The following is a 25,047-nucleotide window of genomic DNA, read 5'->3' as shown; positions in this document are numbered from 1 at the left end:
TGTGGGGATGGTCAGGCAGGAAGGGAATCACCTGAAATCAACCAGCCTAACTCTTGTTTACGCCCTTTTGACATGAACTAGATTTAGGGATCTGTTGTCCACCATGGTGAAAAAAAAGCCTTTGTCACTTTTGCTCTTCACAAATTGCCCTGGATGAGTGGCCTAACAACTAGGCAGTTAAGTTAGCTCTCCCTAAACAGTCTAGTTAGAGGTAGCAGATCTAACAAGCTGGATTTAACAAAACTAGAACAAGCAGTCTCAGTAACTGGTGAGATTGTTGCTAGAGAATCTTAACTGTGAGCTTTCCAAAAGATGGGAAGGATAAGAATTGTTAATCAGGCTTTTTGAAACCTCTACTTGCTCAGATCTCTGTTGAAAGAGTCAGAAGAAAATTCTAATGGTAGCACAAATGGTTCATAAGCACCGGTGGTTACACTTAGTCTAGCAGGTGCCCAGGAATGTCAGTGTTAATCTTGGTGGTAGGTAATGTGTAGCCAGTGTTTGGTGGGACATAATTTTTGTTACATAACTTCTTTTCAGTCACTCCCAGTGTGGCTGAATGAATGTTCTCTGGTAAGGGCAAGTTTATTTAATTGTAGAATATTTACTTTCTAAGTGTGCATTGCAGTTAAAAACTTTGTCAAAACTAGAGATGACAAATCAGGTAGTTGAAAGGTTATTTAGCTTTGTTTTAGTTTAGGCCTCTTTGAAGGCCTGAACATAAGGCAACATAAAGAAGAAAAATAACATGACCCTAAAGATGTGTACAATACTTTTATGATGAAACTGGCAATATAGAGAAACTTCATTATGACTGATACCAAGCTAAAAAATTTGTTTGAAAATACTGAATACTTCCTGATTCCTAAGTAAAATAAATTGCATACACTCACTCTGAAGATTTTGGATTTTACTCTTCTGGATCAATTTTCACCATCATGCAGTTACACGTACATTGTTATTATATATTCTTTTGAAATATGCTTAAGAAATAGGTCTGTGTATTCTTCAAAAGTAAGTGTTGTAATTTCTAGTTTTCCCCCCTCTCTCAATCCATGCTTTATGTGTTTTACTGGGTGTGGGATGTTCGGGCAGTGAACCCCCTCACCAGCAATTGTTGAGCAGCTACCCACTGATGGGACATAATGGGTAGCAATTAAATGTATAGGCTGCCTGCCCCCTTATCTGCTAACAGGTGAGGAGCTCATTCTAGCTGTTAATTATCGCTGTTTGCTGACAGCTTTTTGTTTCTGCATATGGGTAAATTTCACCCAGCCGTAACTTTCCCCCATCTTATTTAAACTTGCTGTAAATTCCAAGTAAGTTTTTTTTTTAGGTTGCTCGTGTGGTGTTTTTTGAGGGGTGTTTGGGAGGTCAGGCAGTATGCTGAGGTACAACTCCCTTGTTTAGTTCTTGTAAATTGGTTACCTTTTTCAGCTCCCCTTTTAATCAAAGTTTTGCCATAGTAGACCACCACAAAATTCGACTTCAGGCTCTGATACAGCTCTTGAAAGAATGTTTGTAGCTATTAACAGATATCAGTTGTACAGATAACCTTCAGTGAGACTTGAACACTGATTAAACATGGTCTTCTTAAATTCTGAATTTCAAATAGTAGCTGTGGCAGAAATTGTAGTAGAAGCCTCAAATATTAACATAGCAATCTAATGCTATGTATATGCTTTAATATGGTGGCACTGCTAACTGTAATACTACCAGTCATTTTAGCAGAAATGTTCAGCCAATACATTTGCAGTTTCAGAACATGGACTTGCATGGAGAGAGAATCCCAACCTGGTAAAATTTGCTGGAGCAAAAAGTTCAGGATTATTCTAGATTTCAGACTTATTTTCATAAAATAAATATAATTTTAAAAATGCAGAAGAAAATAGGATTGAAATTGTAAAACTAATTAAATGAAAAGTTCAAATTTATAGTTAGCTTCTGAATTTTTCTACCATATAAACCATCTATCTGTCCATAGAGTTTAGACGTAGCTTACCCCCAAATCAATGAAAACTGTTGTCTATGAGAAGAATAGAACAGTATATAGGAGGCAGTCAAAGTTTCATTTTTAAGATTTTTGTTAGCACTTAATTAGATACCTTTGCATCTTGAAGTTTGCAAGACGGGGATTCCATCATTACTTTCTGGAAAAAGAAGGTTGTGCACTTCCAGCTCTCTAGAACATCCCTCACTCGCAGCTGGAGGCTTTAGAATGGACTCAGGAACAGGGAACTGCTGTAATAACTAGTATCTCCTAAGAATAGGAGCTGCTATAATAACTAGTAAATTGCTAGTTTTCTTGATATGTCAGATGCTACTTTTGGCAGAATTTAAAAATTGCTAAAGTTTTAAATGCAAAAATATATTGAGTTGTTCCCATAAGCATAAGATTTCAGTAATGTGATGAGTAAAAGAAATGCATTTCAAGATTGCCATTCAAGTGTGGAATGATTTTGAAACGTGTAATTTGATATTTGCTGGTAATAGCATTTCTTTACAGTTTGGAAATGGATTTATTTTTCTTTAAAGTGGCAGGATATTGATAGATCAGCCTTCCATTGAACTCTTCCTCTACTGAAACTCTGTCATGCATATGTGGATAAAAACAGTTGTGTTTTAATTTTGGCAGCTTTTGGGGTTTGGATGCGGGTTTTTTGGTTGGCTGGTTTTTTTAGAAGAAAAGCCATGAGAAAAGACTTTGCATGGTGCTTCTAATGGTTTGTGTTGCTGTTTTAGTAGATGACTCTAGGAACTGAGAGAAACCACAGATGATTTCTTTGAAGTGCAACTACTGGTTTGGTTATGACTAATAATATTTACTAGCTTAACCATTTTAGTTTTATCTACTCTCTTTTTTGTTTTTTAATTTAAATCTCTGCTTTCTGCATGAAGCTGAGAATAGCTGCTATCCCATCAATTCAACTTCTTTACATTTTCAATCTTTTCACAAGCATATTCTGTCTTAAAATGTAGAAACCTAACTTTTGGGGTTTGATTGCTAGTTGTTTTCCTCTTTTTGGCTGCACTTTATTCTCGGTTTTGTGTTATTTCTTACCTATCCTGTACTTCCTCGTACCTGTCAAGACCTTTTTTTCCTTCCTCAGTTTTGTTTTAAATACAGCTTTAAAGAGCTAGGGTTTTTCTGTTTGTTACTTCGTGATGAACTTCTCCATAGACATGTGTTCTTTGTTTTGTCTGCCCTAATGTAGATTGTTCTGAACAGGAACCAGTATTTACTCTGTGTTTTTGTAAGGTGCTAACTGATCTAAAGCAAAGGTCATCTGTGTAAAATATGGAATGTTGAGTTAGGTATGTTTTCTTTTTATGGGATATACCTGCATCACTCCACTTTTCATGACAAGATTTTAGTCAAAGTTATATGAACTTCCTATGACAGTCACTAGAATTTAACATTTTATTAATATTCTGGCTTTTTTGTCTACAAATTTAAAGGAAGGTATTTGAGTAATCAATCAATTAATTTCTGTCATCCTCACTTGAGTGAAGACTGAATGACCTGGAAAAAACAGATTTTTCTATCTTATGATGCAACTCAATGTGCATGGATTTCTGTACCAATATATGACTACAGGAATTTTGTTAATACAGCTAAAAACTATTAGGAAATTTAATGGTTATTTTGTTTATTATTTTGTTTTTTTTCCTCTTCCCTCATTCAGGGTGGTAGGCATGTTGACTACGTGGTGGATCAGGTTGTGGGAAAACTGATAGAAGTGGTGAAAAAGAAGAATAAAGCTGGAGTTTCAGTCAAACCATTTCAGGCAAGTAACTTTATGCAAAAATATTGAAAAAGAGGAATGTGAGAATTTTGTTGAGTAAATTGGTTTCTGTGTTTTAAACAGGTGAAGAACCATATATGGGTTTTCGTTAATTGCTTGATTGAAAACCCATCATTTGATTCCCAGACAAAGGAAAACATGACATTGCAGCCTAAAAGTTTTGGGTCCAAGTGCCAGCTATCTGAGAAATTTTTTAAAGCAGTAAGTATACCTCTTTTTTTTTTTTCCTTTATGAAGTGGTAATTGACACACTGGACCAAGTGTATGTATGCTCTATAGCAGAAGATTAGTTATAGTCCATTGTGGTACTGCAGTGACTTTTGCATACTCGGGAAGTGGGGTGAAGGAATGTCTGTTCATTCTCTGGTCTTAATAATGGATGCAGTGACTGTATTTTGATTGTTGCCCTGGATTTAAAATTCACCTGATCAACTTGTTTGTTGGAGATTCTGGCATTTACATTGGAAAATGAAATGAATTAGACGCTTAAAATCTAAACGAGGTCCTTGATCAATGTTTTTTGTGTTAAAATGTTTTTCTGAAGTTGAGAATATTGTCTGCCTTACTCTTTGGTATCAGTTCTATTTGGTTTCACTGGAGTGAAGAGTGAGAGAGAGGATATTTCACATTTACTTTTTGTCCAGTAATCAAGGAAATGCAAAATGGTGCCTGTAGTATTCAAAATGATCATTATTGTCAGGAAGTAAGTTTAAAAATTCTTCTGTAGATGGGCTAAGAATTGCTGTTCTAAATGAATGTATTTGTAGAAATATATCAGAGAGGTTTTTCCTCTACTACATTTTCATGCAATGAAGGAAAAGTAGAATTCTGTTAGCCAGAACTCATTTTACTAAGTCCTATTTAATGCCAGTAGCCTTAAATGAAACTCCAGTAGTGGGGAGAACAGTGCCATTGCTAATACTCCTGGCATCAGAACTTTACTGATTGTATAGTGGTTTATTCTTCTAATTCTGTGTTATGGATGACATTCCTATAGAGTTTAGAGGAAAAAAAAAAACCACAACAGTCTTGTATAACAAAATCTGAAGAATAAACACATGTTGTATTACCATCAGCAGGTTTGATTTATAGTGTTTTTAATATTCCCAGAAGTAAACATTGATTTCCAGATGCATTAAATGTGCAGCACAATCTCAGCAACGAATGCTGTATTATGGGGGATAATTAAAAGCCAAAGCTCATAGTATTTTGCTCCATCTGTGTTTTCTTTTGATGTGAAACCAAACCTAAAGCAGTTTTAGTTTAGAAAATATATTATATGCTATTTTTGCTGCAGATGTGTTTCTAAAATTGATATCAGATTCTCAAGTGGTTGGTAGAAAGCTTATTCTCAAATATTTTTCATTGAATTTCAGCTATTTTCAGTCATTTCCAAAGAAAATTTAAATGGTCATAAATATCCCATAAGGCTGTTTTTTGCTGTCAAAATCCAGGAAACAAATGCTTAGTACCTAAAATGTCTCAGCACATCAACTACATAGCATAAGACATCCTCTTGTTAGCTCTCCTTTGCTCTTTCCATCAGTTATAGAAGTGGTGGAAAAGGAAACTCTTTTTGTGTTGTGTTTTAGTTGTATGTGCATAAAGTGCTAAATACTAAGGTGTCTGTTAATCCCTTGACCTTTCATAGGTTCAATTTTTAAAATTTAGAGGACTTAGAAACAGTGTTAATGATTTAAAACCGACGTGTAAGAATCTGGTATCTGAAGCTTTATTTTTCTCATCCACAATTCTGATTTGTTGCTTGTAGGCCTCTAACTGTGGTATCATAGAGAGTATTTTGAATTGGGTCAAATTTAAGGCACAAACTCAACTGAACAAAAAATGTTCTTCAGTGAAACACAGTAAAATCAAGGGCATTCCGAAACTGGATGACGCTAATGATGCTGGTAAGAGTGCTTACTTTTAAATTCTTTACTGTTTCATAAATTCTTCACAGACATGCTAATTTGAAACCTGACTTTTTATTTCTCATCCTTATGTGTTTTTAAATAAAAATCTTTCTGGTTTTCTAAACTTTCTAGAGCTAGAATTGAAACATGATGGTGAGTTTGGTGTCAGGAATGCTGTCCTCTTTAGGGTAGAGAATTAATGACACTGAACAAAAGTGGCAGTCTAGGTTGGTATTGGAAGAGTGTGTATCTTCTAATTGTGGTTTCCTGCTGAATGGCGTTACCGGTATTCCATTGTGGAGGTGACTGGTCTTCTTGACCTTTCTAATGTAGAAAGATCAGAATCTTTGTAGGGTCAGAAGGTATAGGAAGTAAATCACATAGTGTGCAGACCTGAGGGAACGGCTGAAGAGACTTATTTCATTAGACTTTAAATGCCATTAGGTTCCTGTTTGGGAATATAGGGCAAGCTGACAATCTCTGCTGGCTTGCTTCCTTAGCACAGATAAGGGATCAGGATCAGCTGGCCATCTTTGTGCCAATAGCAATGGGATGGGAGCTGTTACTGAATGGTTTCAGGGGCACACGTGGCTAAAGAGCTCGAAATGTTGCCAATCTGTCTTATTGTTAGCTGGTTTTTAATACATCCTCACATTAAACAGAGATAGGGAAGTTGCAATGGAATATGTGGGTGGCTGAGTATGTAAAAGCATGGAACACTAAGAAAGAGGCTTGGTTTTGGTTGGGTTTTTTGGTTGGTTTGGAGTTTTTTTGTGCTTCAACGTTCAAGCCAAAGATCACTTGATGAGATGATGGTTCTGTTTAATTTTCCTCCCTTTCTTTTTGATTCCTTGGTTATTAATTTTTTTAATTGAGTTTTCTTCAGTATTTAATTACTTTTTAATTTATTCAGATGTCATATTTTGCCTCAAAAAGTTGATAATCGCATCTACTCTAATATTTTGCCTGTGGAATTTTCACTCCTCATTCAGATATATGTTCCTGATACTTTTCTTGCCAATAAGATTGTGTGCTTGAAGAAATTATGTATTTTCATGGATATCAAGACTAGTGCTCCTAACTCATATAATGAATGATTTTGGACACACTTTTTTGGTAGTATTTTTAGCTTTGCTTAGGAGATCAGGCTTCAAAATAACTTCTTACTCTTTTTTTTTGGCTGGGGGTGAGGGGAAGGGAGAGTCTGTAACAAGGGACCTAATAAAATGTTCTGTTGGTTTTCATCCTGAAAGTTCCTCAAATAAAAAGGCATATAGGGATTCATTTGGGCTGAACACTCATGCCTAAAGGTTTGCATGACTTGAATGCCTGTTACCCAGGTATTTCTCTGATGCCTAATTATTGTTTAATGTTGAGAGAACTCTGCATCTCCTGAGGAGGCTTAGCCAGGTATTGGTTTGTTGAAGATGTGGAATATGCTGGATTTCTGACATTGCACATTCAGGGTGGACACCCAGGAAGTGCAGCAGGGAGAGAGCAGTCTCTGGCCACAAACCCCTCTGACTTCAGTTATTCCTGTGGTTTTTAGACTTCTGATTTTACTTCAAGAGAGAGTTTGAAGCCGAGGTCCAGCATTCACAGTTTTTTTTGTATGTCTGGTACCCTGAATGTTTTAATCATTGCCAGTTAATGCTAAAGTGTAGGAGAGATGAGTATCTGTAGAGTGATGCATGTGCTGCAGATTTCCTCCCCCTCCTCTGTAAAGAAAGGGTCCTATACCTGGTCATTCCTGCCATCTTGAGCAGCTATACATATCTGTGGCTTGTTGGGGGAGAAGAGGTAGAAATCAAAACAAAAATTAAGTATATAGGATTGTAAGGGAGCAGCTAGATTACTAAATCAGGTGAAGCATAAAAGCATTTTATTAACCTGTCGGTTCATGTAATTTTGTCTTGGAGTTCTTTAGAGCTGTGCTCAGGAAAATAACCTGGCATATCGTATTTCCATGAAATTAATTGCTACAGATTGCATCCTTTCCAGAAGAAAATAAACTTGGATGACATTCACGTGTGTTTTCTGCTGTTCATTTATGAAAAATATTGGCTTATATGTATATTCTAAAACAGAAGACTGATGTTTTTGTAGGTATCTGGAGTCCACCTTGCTGGTAGGTAGTCACTGCCAGTGTGAAAAACTGCCTTAGATTATATTAAGCCACGTCTTGATTCAGAAAACTAAAGGTGCTGAATGTAAGTTCTGTGTAATAGGAGGTGTGGGGTGGCCTTTATCTACCAGGTAAAGGCAAATTACAGCACACATTTTAAATACCACTATATTCAAAACTCTGCCTTATTAGCAGTAGGTGAGACTCAACTAGCTTGAAGTGTTTTTTGTCTTTCCTACCATAGGCCTTGATAAAATAGCAAAGCTACTTAATGAGCATTTGCACTGTAGCAGAAGGGTGGGTTCCTTTTTTTCAGCCTGCTTGTTATTTAGAACATCTATTCCACTGCTACAGTTGCAATAGGCAGAACATAAATGTCATTCCAGTTTTGAGCACGCAGGCACCAAAATGCTGTGTATCTTGTAGAATCCAAATTACACTGTTAGTAAAGATTTGTTTTTCTGTTTGAGAAATTTGTGAGCTGGAAGAAGTGCAAATGTTCTCATCGTTTGAGCTTTTCTCACAATTTTTTGTACAGTTGTCTGGCTTTAGCTGATAGACAATTAAAAGGGAAAACCACAAAAATGTGATTTAACAATTTACTATTTAAAATATACTGTGAGGAAAGTGAAAATGCAGAATGGGAAATAACTCCTGTATGTAACTCAGACATGCATAATGTATGTGTGTAAGAAATTTGCAGCTGGCAAACTGAAATGGTGAAGGTAGAGATGCAATCTGTCTTTTTTTGTGCAGATGTGTGGGAACCATTATATAAGATGTGCCACCATTGCATCCCGTTTTGCCTATTTTGCTCCTTGTCCATGGCAATCCATAGTGTGCTGCTAAGGACTCATTGCTGTGGAGTTTTAGTGGTATGGAAGGCCATCCCTAAGAGAAATTCAGCCTATTTAAATTAACTGATGAGAGGAAATAACCTGCAGAGTAGAAAGAATTCAACTGTATTTCTTTTATTTGAGTTACACTTTCTGGATTTTTACCTTCCCTCTACTTCTTCCTGGCCTGCAGGTGGCAAACATTCCTTGGACTGCACGTTGATATTAACAGAAGGAGACTCAGCCAAATCTTTAGCTGTCTCTGGCCTAGGTGTTATTGGTAGAGACAGATACGGAGTCTTCCCACTCAGGGGGAAAATTCTCAATGTCCGAGAAGCTTCTCACAAACAGGTGTGTGGTGTTGTCCTTTCCTTTTTGCTGACAAATGGATGTGCTCCTGTTAATTCTTGATTTCTAGATTTGCTTCTTCATATTTTAATTTCTATTTTTGTTTCATGCAAGTTTTGTGACTGAGATTTCATAAAGTACCAGCTATTTTGAAGCTGGGGATAATCCTGTAAATATTAACTGCAGCAGTGCAGTACTGGGATGGTAAGGCTAATTTCTTCACAAGTGGAAGGAAATCTTGCTATGACTCATATTCACATTTCACATGAGTACTTAAAGCCCCTAAAACTTTGTATTCTCTCCATTACCATGTGATTTCATAGACTCACAACATGAGTCAGCAGCCAGCAGCATTACCCCATCATATTGGTCCTGCTGCCATTCATAATTTGTCTGTAATAAGAGGTGTGCTGCAGATGCCCATAAAAACAGTGGGAAAAGAAGGCAGCTTTGTGAGATGACTTTTTGTTACACATTCAGTTTTCTCCCAGCTTTCCTGATCCAAAATGCTCTGGGTGTAGAGGAGAAAGAGTGGTGCAGTCTTGGAAATTTGACTGTACAGAAGAAATCTTTACAAGTGCAAAGGCTTCAAGGGGTGGGAATAAAAAGCTTATGAAGTTGAGGTCAGGGTGCATTGAAAGAATAGCTATAAATCAAGATTGGGATGTTTCTGAACCTCTGGTTTTTACACTGGCTGCACAATAACTTTTTTTGTACAGATTATGGAAAATGCAGAAATCAACAACATCATCAAAATAGTTGGATTACAGTACAAGAAAAGCTATGAAGATCCAGAATCTCTGAAAAGCTTGAGATACGGAAAAATTATGATCATGACAGATCAGGTAAGTCTAAAATTCACAGGTTTTAATCTACAGAGCTTCTTACAATGTGTTTTGCTGCAATTTTGTAGGTTCTGAGGTTTCTTTAAGGGATTAATTTATCTGTGTTGTTGTGGTTGCCGTGAATGTACAGCTGAACTTTGCTGCAGAAAATATCAAGAAGCCAAAGTAATAATAAAAACATGCTGTTGATAATTAAAAAATATGTTGAAAGTAAGGACAAAAGTAGACAGTAAATGACATGGTGTGCTAGCAAGTCAGGTAGAAACAAGAATGTAGGCAATTATTTTTGGATAATCTCATGATTGAACTATCTAGCATCTTGCCACCAATGAGAATTGTGGCCGGGTTTGGCTTTTTTCCACAAAAATTCAACTCTGTGGTGTCTGTGAGAGCTGTCTGGCTCAGCAAAAACATGCCACAGGAAGAGAAACCTTGAACAACAACCATGTACTTGGCTTGGAAGAGCTTTTTCATAGCTCAGGGACAGTGGCCTTCACAGGTGGTTATTTCACACCTGGGTCCAGTTTGGAATCCAAATTGAAACCAACTGTTCATTTCTATGCTTTCTGTCATCAGATATTGTGTTGATGTATTCAGGCCAGTGAGTGGGTTTTTTGAGGTGGTTTGGGGAATCTGATACAATGCTTCATGTTTTTGTGTTCTGATTCAGGATCAGGATGGATCTCACATAAAGGGCTTGTTGATCAATTTTATTCATCACAATTGGCCATCACTGTTGAAACATGGTTTTCTTGAGGAATTCATCACCCCTATTGTGAAGGTATGGGTTCTGTTACTGAGATTTTATGGATTACTTACATCAGAACAGAAATGTTGATTTTGTTTGTTTGTTTTTTCAAAGGCAAGCAAAAATAAGCAAGAACTTTCATTCTATAGTATTCCTGAATTTGATGAGTGGAAAAAGCATATGGAAAATCATAAAGCATGGAAGATAAAATACTACAAAGGTTTGTTCGAAAACAAATATATGAACCCTATGAATAAATAATAATAAATGGGTGCTGTGAAGTTTTATTATAGCTTTTCATGATAATATCTTACATAATGATTTTATAATATTCCCAGGAAAATAAAAGGGATAAAATAATAAAACTTAAATTTTGAATATTGAATAACTATTTCTTTTTATTGTACAGGATTGGGTACCAGCACTGCTAAAGAAGCAAAGGAATATTTTGCAGACATGGAAAGACATCGGATCTTGTTTCGATACGCTGGGCCTGAGGATGATGCTGCCATTACATTGGTAAGAACTCACAAAAGTGCTTCTATATGATATGTTCTATTTTTAATTGTGTGCTGAAAATGGCACATGAGGAAGTCCTGACAGGTCTTGTTTTGGTTTTGGGTTTTTTTTTTTAATACCTGAGTGTAGCAGTTTCGGAAAATGGGTGGAAACACCGATTAAGTGTAGTGGTTTTGGTTCGCCAATCGTTCATTTCCTGGCCAGAGCGCCAATTAATGAAGTGGGCCAAATGCCAGTGCACCCACTAGAATTATTTACTCATTTTCTGCTGCGAGATAAGGATTAGGAAGAGAGCAAAGCAGGCTTTTAAAGGGTATAAAGAAAACTTTATTAACAGAATTAAAAGAAAAATAATAAGAATATCAGAATAAACCTTCAGAAAACTTCTCCTGCCCCCACACCCTCTTTTCTTCCCCACTGACAATGTAAAGAGGCAAAACCTGGGACTTTGAGTCAGTTTACCACCTCTAAAATAGTCTTTCTTCAGTTCTCTTAGGGAGAGGAGTCTCTCTTGCCATGCCATGGGGACTTCTCCACAAGAAATAGTTCTCTCGTGGCTTCAGTGTCACAGTGAATCAGCAGCCACCCAGAAATCTGCAATTGTGAAGTCCCTCCCACATTTTGGTAGTTTTTTCCCATAACTACCACCATGGGTCATTTCAGCTAATTGGGGTACAATTTTAAGGATGAATTGTTCTAGTAGAGAAACAAAAGTTAGCTTCTTTTATCTCTGGGAACAAAGGTTTTCTTCTTCTATTCCTGGGGCAAAGTTTCTCATCTCTCTCATCTCTCGCAGTTAAGCTTCTCATTGAATCACAGCCACTGCAACATCTGCTTATTTCAACACTGGTGCTTCTGCTCACAGCTGTAGTTAGAATGCTACATCCCCCCCAATGCGTTCCATGAATTACAGGGAAAAAACAAAGTCTAATGTATCAATTATATCTTCACCATAGCCTTACAAGAGAATTTCAGCTCAAAATTAAGGCATCTCCTCAATCTCCTCCCATCTAGAATTTGACTCCTTCTTCACTGACCTCAGTGTCCCATGTTGTTTTCTTTGCGTGTCTTCACCCTTTCCTTTTTCTTGATTCAGGAGAGAATTGGTGTTCGGAGGTTCATTTTTTTTCTCAAGCTTTATCAGTTGAAACATATTTTATAGAGTTCTGCAGTGCTGAAAGGTTGATCTCATCCAGGCTTGGCATCAGGGAAATCGCTTGCCGTGCCCCTCTGTTGGTCGTGTGGTCTCTGCCAACACCATGCGAGTCACGCTGGCTGCCGGTGCCACCCCGCACCTTCTCTTCACATGGGGCACCAGAAAAACATAAAAGGAATGCCGCTGCTGCTGCTTTTGTCCTTCTGTCCACAGCATGGCTGGCTAAAAGCAGCTAAGCAAACAAAGTTCATTGCGAGCCATGATGAGATATCTGTGGCCGCACCAATTTCGGCCAAACAATCCTGGTCACGTGGCCGCTCCCGGCTCAGTGCTGGCTGTGGGGCCACTCCCGGCGCTGGTCCTGGCTGCATGGTTGCTCCTGGCAGTGAGATGGCCCCCAGCACCATGGCCTGGTGGTGCTGCTGGAATAAAAAAAAATGGACCGGCGGTCCCACCAAACCTGGTGGGGTTTCCCAGGAAGAGGCCAGCACCACAGGCCTGGCCCCGCCAGGCCGCGAGGGCCGCGCAGGGCCGGGCCGGCCAGTGCCCAGTTACCTGTTCAAAGGTTGGAAGCAAGAGGGCTTTTCCCAGGCCCTGTTGATTTTTAAATGTGAATGTCACAGAGGTGTGTTCAGCTTTGTTGAGTGGTTTTACACGGTGTCAGTGTTCAAAACTAGCCAGCTGGTTGGTTATGCCAGAAGGAAGCTGCCAAGGCTCCCACAGGGAGCCACTTCCGCAGCTCGTGGACTCCCTCCCCAACTAAAAACCAAACTGCATTAAACCACAGCACTGAAAAAATGCTGTGGGTGGAGAAAGACTCTTCTGGAAAATGCTTTAAATTCTGGAATAAGCTTAATCCACACCACAAAATGAGCTCTGCCTTCTGCTTTTAGATTTGGTACTTTTGTTTGGTGCGAATAGCAAGAAATGTTACAGTCAAAATTGCTTTTAAAGACAGAACAAGAAAGTACTTTGGCAAGTTTTTATTTGTTTGGGCAATACAGCCCAAACAAATTATGTTTCATGTCTACTTAGGGGTCTGTATTGTGTTTCTGAGCAAGTAAGATCAGGTAAATATTCTTTATTCATTGAAAATCTGTCAGTGTGTCATATATGTATTCATGCACATGCTCTACCTATTTGAATTTGAAGTTTTGTAAATAGTTGTGTGTAGGAAAATACTTGTGTTTTGAAGAAAGCTTGTGGAAGGACAAAGTATGAAGTACCTGGAACGAAGCTGTTTTCTCAAGAAATATTTCAACTTCAATTTGCTATTTTAATTGTAGGTGACATTAGTGAGAAAAAAGGGTAGGAGGGGAAAATAAAGGGAAAATACCTATCTTAGACAAAACAACTTTTTTCTTACCCTGTGGGTACAGTAAAATGTGTGGTTTTACTAACAAAATTCTGATCACTATTTCTGCAAAGAGACCTCCATACACAGACTGGTATATAAGGCCACATAACCAATTATGGCTGATCCTCACTGTTACCTAAAATAGAATTCTTTCAGTCTGGGAGGAAGCTGTTCACCTCTGTTGCACCTCAGCAGCTACCAGCTAGTGCTGGAGCTGTGTACAGAAGCTTCACTTACACTTCCACCTGCATTTCCTCAGCTGATCACTGGAATCCCCATCCCAAGTTTACCTCTGGGTGGTATGTGATTATGGGCCCCAGCAGACCTCTTGGTAGCTGAAATTTAGGAAAGCAAAAATTCTTTCACAGAGCAACTTCTTCACCATTCTGAAGAACTCTTTTGCTAGTAAATGACGTATTGGAAGAGCAGTTTTAAGTGGAGAAACAAAAAAAAAATCCCCTTATTCTATTGAAGAATAAATATTTGAGAACAGCTCTTAATTCCATTCATTCTATTTTTATTCTATTGAAATAATTTTTATGCTGATCCAGCTCTTGGTCATTTGTCACTTCAGTGGTCTAGAAAAGGTATAGATAAACTGAAAGGAGCCAGAAGAAAATGGTAAGAATTTAGTCCTGCTTTTTACAAAAGCCTAATCTTAAATTTTAAGATGTCTGGCACTGTGATTATCAAGCTTTGTTCACAAGGGCAGTCAGTCTGATGCAAAACAGGGTGATATGGCTTAGGCCCTTTCTCATAAACTAAGTTACATTTAATATTTTTTATGTAGCATCTTGGTCTCCAAGGAATTGACACTACTCATTGAGCTCTTTTGGAGTGCTCCAGTCAGAGTCCTTTGAAAAAGATAGTGCTGATGAGTGTGTTCTTGTGCAGGAGAGTGATTGAAATCAGGACATGATGAAACTTCTACATGTTATCCCCTGAGAAAAAAAAGGCAATACCTCAGCAACTCACAGAATTTCTCCAAAGTAGTTAAGATCTTGTTTAAACCACATACCCAGTTTTTATGTCTTTTTCTCTTTTTGGGAGAAGAAACTCACTGGAGGGGAACTCTGTAACACCACAAAGTCAGAACAAATTCCTGTGTCCTTTCGTAGTGATAAGTGGTTGCTGGAAAGTGATGCCTTGTCATCATGAAGGCTGAGGCCGTCAGTCAGCTGGCCCAAACTCTGGCTTAGGCTTTTTGTGCAGTGTCAGTTCTGTCAGGTTGTCAATTTTCATAAGAGGGCTAGGGATGGTGAGGCAGGAACAGCTGCAAGTTATTGACAGAGCAAAGAGGGCATGGAGAGGACAAGAGTGGGATATTTTTTCTAATATCTTCAGTTGATTGTCTTGATGAGATCTGGTTACAGCTTGGTCTAGATGATGAACCCAACCTTAAAGCTGTGTAAGGAAAGACATTCAAACCTGTGTGTCAAAGCAAAACTGATGTGAAGAAGGGAAGAAGAATGATAAGATTCGTCTAAATGTATAAAGATTTCAGGAAAGCAATATAAATTTAAATTGCAAACAGTGAGAAATCTGTCATTTCGGAAAACCTTGTGCAAAAATGTCTGAGAAGTCATGTACTGGTACTGCTCCTTAAATGTAAACGTTAGTTATATGGATTAGCTTGTCCAAATAAACCTTATTGAATACTTGATCAGAAAGTGCAATATACTTAAAATTCTGACTGGAGTAGCATACATTTGCACAAACATTTATATGCTGATACTTTAGTGTACTTGGAATCTTTCCAGGCCTTCAGTAAGAAGAAGATTGATGACCGAAAAGAATGGTTAACAAATTTCATGGAAGACAGGCGACAGCGTCGACTACACGGCCTTCCCGAGGTTAGTCCTAGATAATAGCAATAAATCTGCCAGGTGAGATTTAAATGTAATGTAGTTTTTGTATTGAATGAATAATTTATGTGTTTTTTTCCAGCAATTTTTATATGGCACAGCAACAAAACATTTGACTTACAATGATTTCATTAACAAGGAGTTGATCCTTTTCTCAAATTCAGACAACGAGAGATCTATCCCTTCCCTTGTTGATGGTAAGAGGATAATTATTATGATTTTTTTGAATATTTCTGTTTATTGATGGTTTTTAGAGGTGTGATTTGCACTGGAATCAATGCATTCAAGTAGAGAATATAAGAACTTCCATGCATGTGTTTGTTATCATTTTGTGTATCAGTGGTGTGGTATCCTGGGTGCTTTAGGAAGAGCAGTGCCAGGGGATCAAGGGAGGTGCAGTCCTGGTGAGGCCACATCTGCTGTGTCCAGTTCTGGGCTCCTCAGTACAAGAGAGACATGGAGCTCCTGGAGGAGGTTCAGTGAAGGGTTGTGAAGATGATTAAGGGTCTGGAGCATCTCTGTCATGAGGAAAGGCTGAGGGAGCTGGGCCTGTTCAGTCTTAAGAGATGATGGAGAGGGGACCTTATTAATGTGTATAAGTATCTAAAGGGGAGGGGTCGAGAGGATGGAGTCAGGATCCTCTCAGTGATGCCAAGCAATAGGATAAGAGGCAGCGGACACTGATGCACAGGAAGTTTCACCTGAGCATGAGGAAGAACTTCTTCAGTGTGCAGTGACCGCACACGGGAATAGATTGCCCAGAGAAGGGTGTGGAGTCTCCCTCAGTGAAGATATTAGAGAGAGACACCATATCATGTGCAGTGTGTTCTAGGATGATCCTGCCTGGGGAGGTTGGACCAGATGAGCCACTGTGGTCCCTTCCAGCCTGAACAATTTCTTGATTTGTGTGCTAAGGAATTGCTATGTTTCTTCTGTGAGGAAGTTGAAGCTGTTGCTGTGCAGGCTTTTTACTTAATCAGACCTATTCCCTAGGCCCTACAAGTGCTTTGTTTCTGCTCATACCATCAGAGAAAGCAAGTCTCTTAAGTGCTTGTAATAATTAACATTCAAGTCAGCAGCTGAGTGCAGATGAAGATGCAAATATTTTCTCCCCTCAGTCTTGCACCACAGGCAGTGATGTAGTGTTTACTGACCTGTAATCTTGCTAGGCTCCTGTCAGTCAGGTTTACTAACCCTCCCCTTGCAATAGCATGTACATTAAAAGGAGCAGTTTTTCTGCACTACAGCTTCATTTGTAAAACTGTCTGCAGACAGCTTGAGCAGGAATTTCTGCCCATATCATTGTCTGTGTGCACAAGCTTACTATGATCAGAAAAAAGGCCTTGAGACTTCGGGGAGGGGTGAAGTGCATTTATCTGCAGTTCTCAGTACATTTTATAGTGGAGCTGGTCAGCCTTCTTAACACTACAGACTTATACCAAAATATTAGTGCAGCAAGAGCTTTTTGTGTTTTCCATGAAAGAGAGGGATTGTTCAGGGGATAGGGGCAGTAGCTGTCTGGTAGGATGGATCCCTAGCTTTGATGCAGAATGAAACTGAGTTAGGTATGCAGATACACACCTAGGGAACCCAAGGATGCCAGTCTCTGTTTTAGCTTCTCCAGACTTACTTCCTCCCCTACCTGGGTACTTACAGAGCTGTATGTTTCAAGAGATCATTGCTCCTTACAACGTACTGTACCCAAACTGCCTTCTCAGAAACAGCAGAATGGTTTTGCTGGAGCTTTAAATATTTAAGAATGAACTTGCAGTGGACTGTTTCTACAGAAATGTAAGAAAACAAGAATGGAACATAGTTATTAATATATTTGTGTGTGTGTATGTGTATATGTAACAATGTAGGTGTATATATAATACTACAAATATTATATATAATTCCTATGAGTGTTTCTGCCAACTTTGACTGTAATTCTGCTTTCTGGGCATGGATATATGAATTGTGCTGCAGGTGTAGTGCTCTAGCAATGTTTTTTGTCCTTCAGCATCATCAGGTGATATATGTCAGGCTAGCCTGGTGGCAAATCTCAGGAAAAATAATGAAGAGGAGGAACATTTTGACTGTCTCTTCACAGCTAGTAGTTACAATTCTTGCTGCTTGGTGATTCTCCTTTGTAAAGAAAGTCCTTCAAGTCTGTTATATTCCATAGAGTGCTGGTAGAAAAACATGATGCAGAGCCATTGTAAAAAAGTTTGGATATTACATATTTGAAGGAAATGGAAATTGAAGTCAGTATCCTTTTTTTTTTAAATTATTTTTTGTCTTCCAGCTTTTGCTCTTATGTTTGACCCACTGTACTAATGGTAAAATTAAACAATATTTTAGTGCATTTTAGAAATGTATGTGAATTAAAACACTGAATAGCTCAATAAACATGATCTAGAACTGGTTATCAAGTTCTGGATAACATGCAGGAAATACAATGCAATCCCTCCAGCACAGCTGTTGTTCCTAAAGTGTACCTAAGCAATGAAAATAAACATTTTCAGAAGATCAGAGACTGGCTTCTTTCTTAAAACTATAAAAGATCACAAGAGGATAACATTTTTTAGTATTGAATTTTAATATGTATTTGAGAATTTCACACAAGTAAAATTACAGAGTTCTGTGAAATGCATGTAAGCTGCAGTTACAGGTGTCATTGCTGAATTTGTGCTGATACTCTTAGGAAAAAGATTTTGCTGAGTAGAATGGAAAGAATTCATGACTTGGGGAAGTTGCACATGTAGGATCAAGGTGCAGTTTATTAGAATGATATATTGGATGCAGTATAATTGGCTAAAAAGACTGTGTTTCCACTTTTTTGGTAATTTTTTGAGTTGGGTAAAATATTTTTAATTACTTAAAAAATTATGTATTTATTATTTTGTTAATATTTCAGTGTGAATTTGTTTCTGTTTAATGTTTAGACTTCTTTTGAGAGATAAAAAATTATAAAAAGGCAAAACAAGTTTATCACTTGAAAACATTTGCTTGTGTATGTGTTGAAAATGGAATGTTCTTCTAAATAGGTCTGAAACCAGGGCAACGCAAGGTTCTGTTCACTTGCTTTAAGAGAAATGATAAACGTGAAGTAAAGGTTGCTCAGCTGGCTGGTTCTGTGGCTGAAATGTCAGCTTATCACCATGGGGAGGTGAGTATGGAGGATGGTGAAGTTGTGAGGACTTTTAGCCTAGGTAAAATACTGGGTAAATGTTTCTACTGTTAAAATTGCAAACTATTGACTATAATTCTACTAATCACAGGTGTGCTTTTAAAGAAAATGAACGAAACTGTATGTAGCTTACTAAGACAGGATATTTTCTTTCTTTCCAAGTGTTGTTGCTCACTGTTATCCCAAATACGTTGTGGGTTGTGGCAAAATACTAGATAACTAATTACCTAAACAACTTCTAGATTCTGAAATCATAGGAATATAGGAACTGTGTACTAGGACAATTTTTGTCTGAAACAAGAAACACAGTATTTTAAGGGAAGAGCTGAAACTCTGTTCTTCAAAAACTTATTACAGTGTCAGAGGAAAGATTTTTTTCCTAGCTCCTATTTTGTGTATATTTGTCTGAAATATTACCAAGGGTGGCCATATTAACAATCCATCCATCCCTTCTCTTCTCCCTTTAGAAGCCATGAGTAGTGGTTTGTGGATGCAAGTGTGGTCAGTTTATGTCCCTTTACTTCCCCTGGAGAAGTGCTTTAGAAGAAATTGAGAGGCTCAGGGGTTTTCATAAGCATAGAATACGTATTCCCAGCAGCCCTTGTAATAGGTTACAACAGTCCTTTCTCAGGGAGACTGCTTTCTTAAAAATTTAATTAAGGTTAGTCACACAATTTTGGGCCATTAAAAACAGATTTTACTGGCTGATTAGGATAGACTGCCTCATACTTCTTACTATGAATATATATTTTCTTACAGCAAGCATTAATGATGACTATAGTCAACTTGGCTCAGAACTTTGTTGGAAGTAACAATGTGAATCTGCTACAACCTATTGGTCAGTTTGGCACTAGGCTTCATGGTGGAAAGGATGCTGCCAGCCCTCGCTATATTTTCACCATGTTAAGGTAAACTATTAATGTCAAGCTAAATGCATGCTTTTAAATAGCTTTCTTATGAAACTCGTCCTTTCACAACACTCCTTTTTGGGGGGTGATGGGGGAGAGAAATAGAGAAAGATTGAAATATTTTGATAGAAGCTCATATTTTGCTTTGGCTCTCTTAAATGTGGTTTTGAACATCCGTAACATTTTGCAAGTATTTGGATGCTGTGTTGTTTATTACTGGGTGCCCCAGTGTCATGCTGAGCTGTGTGTTCTGAAAGCTTCAAAGAATGATATTTTTTAGATGCTAAATGTCAGCAGTTGCTAGTATACCAGGTACATGTGTTTCTGTGAAGGAAACAAACTTCATCTATTATGAACACACTCTTCCATTGGGTAGAACTTCGTTATCTCAGGAGATGTGTACATTGGATTTTCAGCTTCAGAATGGGAAAGAGAGAGAAAGATGTCAGAAAAATCTACAACAGATCATATCTGGGCCCAAGGCCTGTTAAAGCAAAATATTCTTTACTTACTGGACTTGAGGTTAAATGGTTTTCTTTTTCTTCTTTTTAAAGCCCTTTAGCAAGGCTACTTTTTCCATCAGTGGATGACAATTTGCTTAAATTCCTGTACGATGACAACCAACGTGTAGAGCCTGAATGGTATATTCCCATCATTCCCATGGTCTTAGTAAATGGAGCTGAAGGAATTGGCACTGGCTGGGCATGCAAACTTCCAAACTACGATACCAGAGAGATTGTAAACAATGTCAGACGAATGCTGGATGGCCTAGACCCCCACCCAATGGTAAAAAAGCATAGTATATATTGTTATTTTTAATGTGTGTACTTACAAAATCAATTCCTATCTCTCTAGAACTTCTCTAATTATTGGAGCATCAGAGTTGCTTTGTCCCAGTAATTTTATGTAGAAGCTTTACTTGACTGTTGGGATGAGGCTGGGGAAGTTAACTTTGAAACAAAAACATTGCTATTTATATTTTTAGCAATTATTTTAGGGGGCTTTTTGTTCAGTCTGCTGACTGTTACAAGCCTTACAGGGTCGTTGTGAGACGGCAGTAGAGTAAAAAGTTGTATCACACTTTCTTTTTGAAGGTACTACTGAAGTATCTTCAGCTAAATTTACTATTTCCTTTCTCTTGTCTGAATCGTTCTGTTTTATATATCTGTAGGCAGAGGAAAAGATATTGCTGCTGTTCAAGAAAATCAGCAACTTCTGAACTGCATTTAGCTTCTGTTTATTCAAAATTTTAGAAGTCCCAGAAGTGGTGTGAAAAAAATTGGATAGGAAGAATACCTGTATGAACCCGCAATATCTTTGACCAAGAGATAAAATACAGTTGAAGTAACCTTGATTTTACAACTGATGAATATTGCTGCTTGGCTGTGTTTACTAAGCCACAGAAGCAGAAACATCTTTTCTTCCCTATTTAGATCACAGTTCACTGAGTGTGCAATATCAATTTTCAAGACATAGTGGCTTTCCTTTTTCAAATTCATGGGAATAATGAGATTTTTTTTTTTTAATTAATGCAATCTATTGCCCTTCCTTTAGGACTCCTAGGCCTTCTGTGTAGTCTCACAGTCAATTGAAGCTCACTGTGCTTGAAAGAGGCAGTTCTGCCTCCATCTAGCTCCTTTCTGTATGCTGGTATGTGTTTGTGTCAAGCTGGATAAGGAAATCAATCCTGTTAAAAAAAATTCCTCAGCCTGTTAGTTACAATTTGACCTGGATGGGTTCCACTATCTTTGCCAAACAGCACAAAATGAAAAAATGGTTAGGGGAGGTAGCACCACTTCTGTAAAGTTATTGTGGGATGTTAATCTGCTTTCTGTCATGCCTTAATTGTGCTTAGAGTTTTCTTTAAGAAAGAGGAAGAAAAAACCAAACTAAAGAATCAAAACAAAACCCCACCATCTCACTGAGTTCAGCTGCATCTTCTTAACAGTTTTTCTACTCTGTGGACAGTAGGATAATTGGTCCTGTCACTTGCATGTGTGTATTCTGTTTTTTCTGTAGTATTTTTCCTATGACTTTAGATTTTCACAGTCTGAGAGGTGTGTTGATGGGTTAGGGCGATATAGTCATAAGTGGATGGAGTATGGAAAATAAATATTTTTCTGACATTTTATTATAAAGATTATTACCACTTTGATGGTTTTTCCAATTTCAGCTTCCAAACTACAAAAACTTCAAAGGAACCATTCAAGAACTTGGTCAAAATCAGTATGTAGTGAGTGGTGAAATATTTGTCGTGGACAGGAACACAGTAGAGATTACAGAGCTTCCTGTAAGGACATGGACCCAGGTAAGTAATAGTGAAACACATTTTAATATAAATAAAAAGGAGTGAAGAATTCCTCATTAAATTATTTAATCCTACATCTGTGTGAACTTCTAACACAGTTTCTGATTATACATACACGGAAGGGAACATGGTTTCATTCTGCTGTGTGCTTTTGTAGAAGATAGTTCTCTGTTTGTGCCATCAGCTGTTCATGCTACAGAGAGCACCTGCTTTTCCTGCTTAATCCACTTTACAGTAGGCTTTTCTGTCCTGGTTTCTGCCTCTTATGTTTGTGCTACTCTTGGCTTGCATTTCACAGGTCATACTGGTTCTCTTAAGTTATAACTGGTACCAGATGTAATGCACAGAGCTTTGAAAATTTATGTTGTTCAGTTGGTTTGCAGTTTTCTGGCATTTCACGTGGTTCTGTTTTTTGCTGCTCTATTTTCAACAGGTGTACAAAGAACAGGTTCTAGAACCTATGTTGAATGGGACCGAAAAAACTCCAGCATTAATTTCTGACTATAAGGAATACCACACTGATACAACTGTGAAATTTGTTGTGAAAATGACAGAAGAAAAGCTTGCACAGGCAGAAGCTGCTGGATTGCACAAAGTCTTTAAGCTTCAAACAAGTCTTACTTGTAATTCTATGGTAACTTTTTCATGTTTGGCTATCAGAATCCCTACTGTTGCTTGTTGTAAAATCAATCAATCAATGTTTTTGTAGTATACTTTGGTTCTTGGTATTGAACAGTGCATTGTGTATTTGACATTGTTTCAATAGTAGAAAACTGTAATGATGACCAATAGTAAGTCAATATGAATAAGCAAATCCATTTTATGATGAGTCTTTCAAATAAGACAGGCCTGGTGTGGTTGCCTTCCTGTAATTGAAAATCTACTGTGCAGTGAACCAAAAGTGGTTAATGTAAAGTAGATCATACAAATAACTTTCTGCCATATTATAATTAGATTTGAGTTTTAAACTTGAGACAAATTACATTTTCAAAATTGCGCTTTCTGCAGGACTGTTACTCCTCTAATATGAGTTAAATGATCCAATGTTTCCACCAGCATAAATCCAATTTTAGGTGGTAAGGTATAGCAAACACTGTTCTTAAGCTGCTGAAGACATAATAGTGCTGTAAATTACTAAGAATATGAATAAATATACATGTCTGTCTATTCTGAGAGGGATTTGAATGGAAGTTAATTTCTGTGAAAATTTCCAAACATCCTGTCGTTACAGGCACTGGGAAAAACAGTTCTGTTTTTAATGGCAGATGCTGCTTTCAGATATTATCACAAAACACAAATATCATTATTATTGCTACTGCAGTGTACATCAAAAGCTGTGTGAAAATAGGTTAAAAATAAATTAATGACTATAGGATTGGAAAAGGAAACAGGCCTTGCTCAACTAATTTTCCAGGTAGTACTTGAAAAGCCAATCTACCAAATCAGAGTGATGGTATTTCTCACATGTTTAAACAACTGTAGGAACTACTGTGAGAATCTGTTGTCAGTTTTACATTTCACAGATTTCAAAATGTTTTGCAGCTGAATTCCTTCATTTTCTGCCTGACAAAATAAATAATAAATTGTAAAGGCTGCTTTCTGTACTTGTGTGGGAGTTAATCTGCCCTAGTTTAAGAACCTTAAAAAGTTATGTGAGCTTGGCCATTGTCCCCCAGCTCCCAAATAGCTATTTTGGATAGATGAATTATCCCCTAGAGGGGTTTATTTCTTTCAGTTGACTATGGAGGGCACCAAGGGTGACTAGTTCACCTATAAATGTCTAAACTGGAGATGTCAGAAGCCAGACAGGATTGATTCCACCTATCAAGTAAAAATGATTTCTTACTTGGTGCTTGAACTTGAAGGATGGTAGTTTTCACAGCTGAAAAGTGACAGATTTCACAGCTGAATTGAAAGATTATTAAGGATTATTAAGCTTTGTAACTGTTATATTGAATAGTTGTGAATCATCAGTTGCCGCTGAACTTGTGATTTAACATGTAGATAAAATTAGTCATTCAAGTGAATTCAGGCATATTTCTCTATATAGCTGTATTTTTGTTTGATTGTACTGCCATAAATCTCATCCTAAATCTCCTTGTGAATAAAAATAGAGACCATCCAGCTCTGTGCTGTGCAGCTCCAAAGTGAGGTTTGAGTTCACACTCCTTGAAATACCACTTTTTGTACGGGGCTTTTATACATGCAGCAGAACTGAACACTTGCACAAGGGCTAACATAGTTTGAATTACACAGCCTCTCTCAAGTCTATCCTGTATTTTCTAGGTGCTGTTTGATCACATGGGGTGCTTGAAGAAGTATGAAACTGTGCAGGACATCTTGAAGGAGTTCTTTGATCTGCGGTTGCATTATTACAGCCTGCGCAAGGAGTGGCTGGTGGGAATGCTGGGGGCAGAGTCCACCAAGCTGAACAACCAAGCTCGTTTCATCTTGGAGAAGATACAAGGAAAAATTACCATTGGTGAGTAAACAGAAATTAGAATTGTTAACAGTGGGGGGAAATCTGGAAAGTATTTAAGTATAGCAGAAAATACTTACATGCAAGATTTTAATGACACTGACTTTCCTTTTTATTTTTTTTTCCTTGCCTCCTCTGTGTTTGTGTGTATCTTGTAGAGAACAGATCAAAAAGAGATTTGATTCAGATGTTGGTCCAGAGAGGTTATGAATCTGATCCAGTAAAAGCCTGGAAGGAAGCACAGGAAAAGGTAATAATCTCGATACAGATGTTGATTGATGTTGTTACTGTTGTAGACGATACTGGTTATTTTCTAGTAGTCTAACTTAATTTATAACACACACACATAGCACTTTAAAAACATTATTCATTACTCCTTGTAGGCTTCCATTTAAAAAAAGACCATTGAACTTACACAAAAATAAAGTCAAGTAATGCTGGTATTGTATATGGATAACGCTTAGAAGAAAACTAGGTAGTACAAGTCTAAAAATGAAATTGCAGAGGACTGAATTTCTTAACATGCCCAAATCAAAACTGGCAACTTGATTTCTGACTGGCTGATATAGAAAGTGCTGCATCAAGTACCCCACACATACAACCAATTACTAAATGTAATTATTTCTACATAACTTATTAATTGCTTTTCTGTAAAGAAACAT

General features: G+C 37.6%; 1 protein-coding gene across 4 annotated transcripts in view; it reads left to right on the top strand.

Moving 5' to 3' along the window:
- Positions 1–25,047, top strand: part of TOP2B (DNA topoisomerase II beta) — a 61,718-nt gene that overhangs the window by 25,649 nt on the left and 11,022 nt on the right. For all 4 annotated transcript variants that reach the window (XM_041466170.1, XM_041466168.1, XM_041466169.1 and 1 more), the window contains exons 9-25: positions 3,687–3,788; positions 3,870–4,007; positions 5,578–5,716; positions 8,874–9,031; positions 9,748–9,873; positions 10,544–10,654; positions 10,736–10,841; positions 11,031–11,140; positions 15,414–15,506; positions 15,601–15,715; positions 18,548–18,669; positions 19,450–19,598; positions 20,153–20,384; positions 21,772–21,906; positions 22,340–22,540; positions 24,193–24,388; positions 24,544–24,635. In XM_041466170.1, coding sequence (XP_041322104.1) covers positions 3,687–3,788; positions 3,870–4,007; positions 5,578–5,716; positions 8,874–9,031; positions 9,748–9,873; positions 10,544–10,654; positions 10,736–10,841; positions 11,031–11,140; positions 15,414–15,506; positions 15,601–15,715; positions 18,548–18,669; positions 19,450–19,598; positions 20,153–20,384; positions 21,772–21,906; positions 22,340–22,540; positions 24,193–24,388; positions 24,544–24,635 — 2,325 coding nt within the window. The remainder of the gene's footprint in view (positions 1–3,686; positions 3,789–3,869; positions 4,008–5,577; positions 5,717–8,873; positions 9,032–9,747; positions 9,874–10,543; positions 10,655–10,735; positions 10,842–11,030; positions 11,141–15,413; positions 15,507–15,600; positions 15,716–18,547; positions 18,670–19,449; positions 19,599–20,152; positions 20,385–21,771; positions 21,907–22,339; positions 22,541–24,192; positions 24,389–24,543; positions 24,636–25,047) is intronic.

The sequence above is a fragment of the Pyrgilauda ruficollis genome, unplaced genomic scaffold (assembly GCF_017590135.1).
Source record: "Pyrgilauda ruficollis isolate IOZ18807 unplaced genomic scaffold, ASM1759013v1 scaffold2, whole genome shotgun sequence".
NCBI classification, from domain to species: domain Eukaryota; kingdom Metazoa; phylum Chordata; class Aves; order Passeriformes; family Passeridae; genus Pyrgilauda; species Pyrgilauda ruficollis.
Note: the sequence above shows the minus strand (reverse complement) of the source record. Positions and strands in the feature narration are given on the sequence as shown.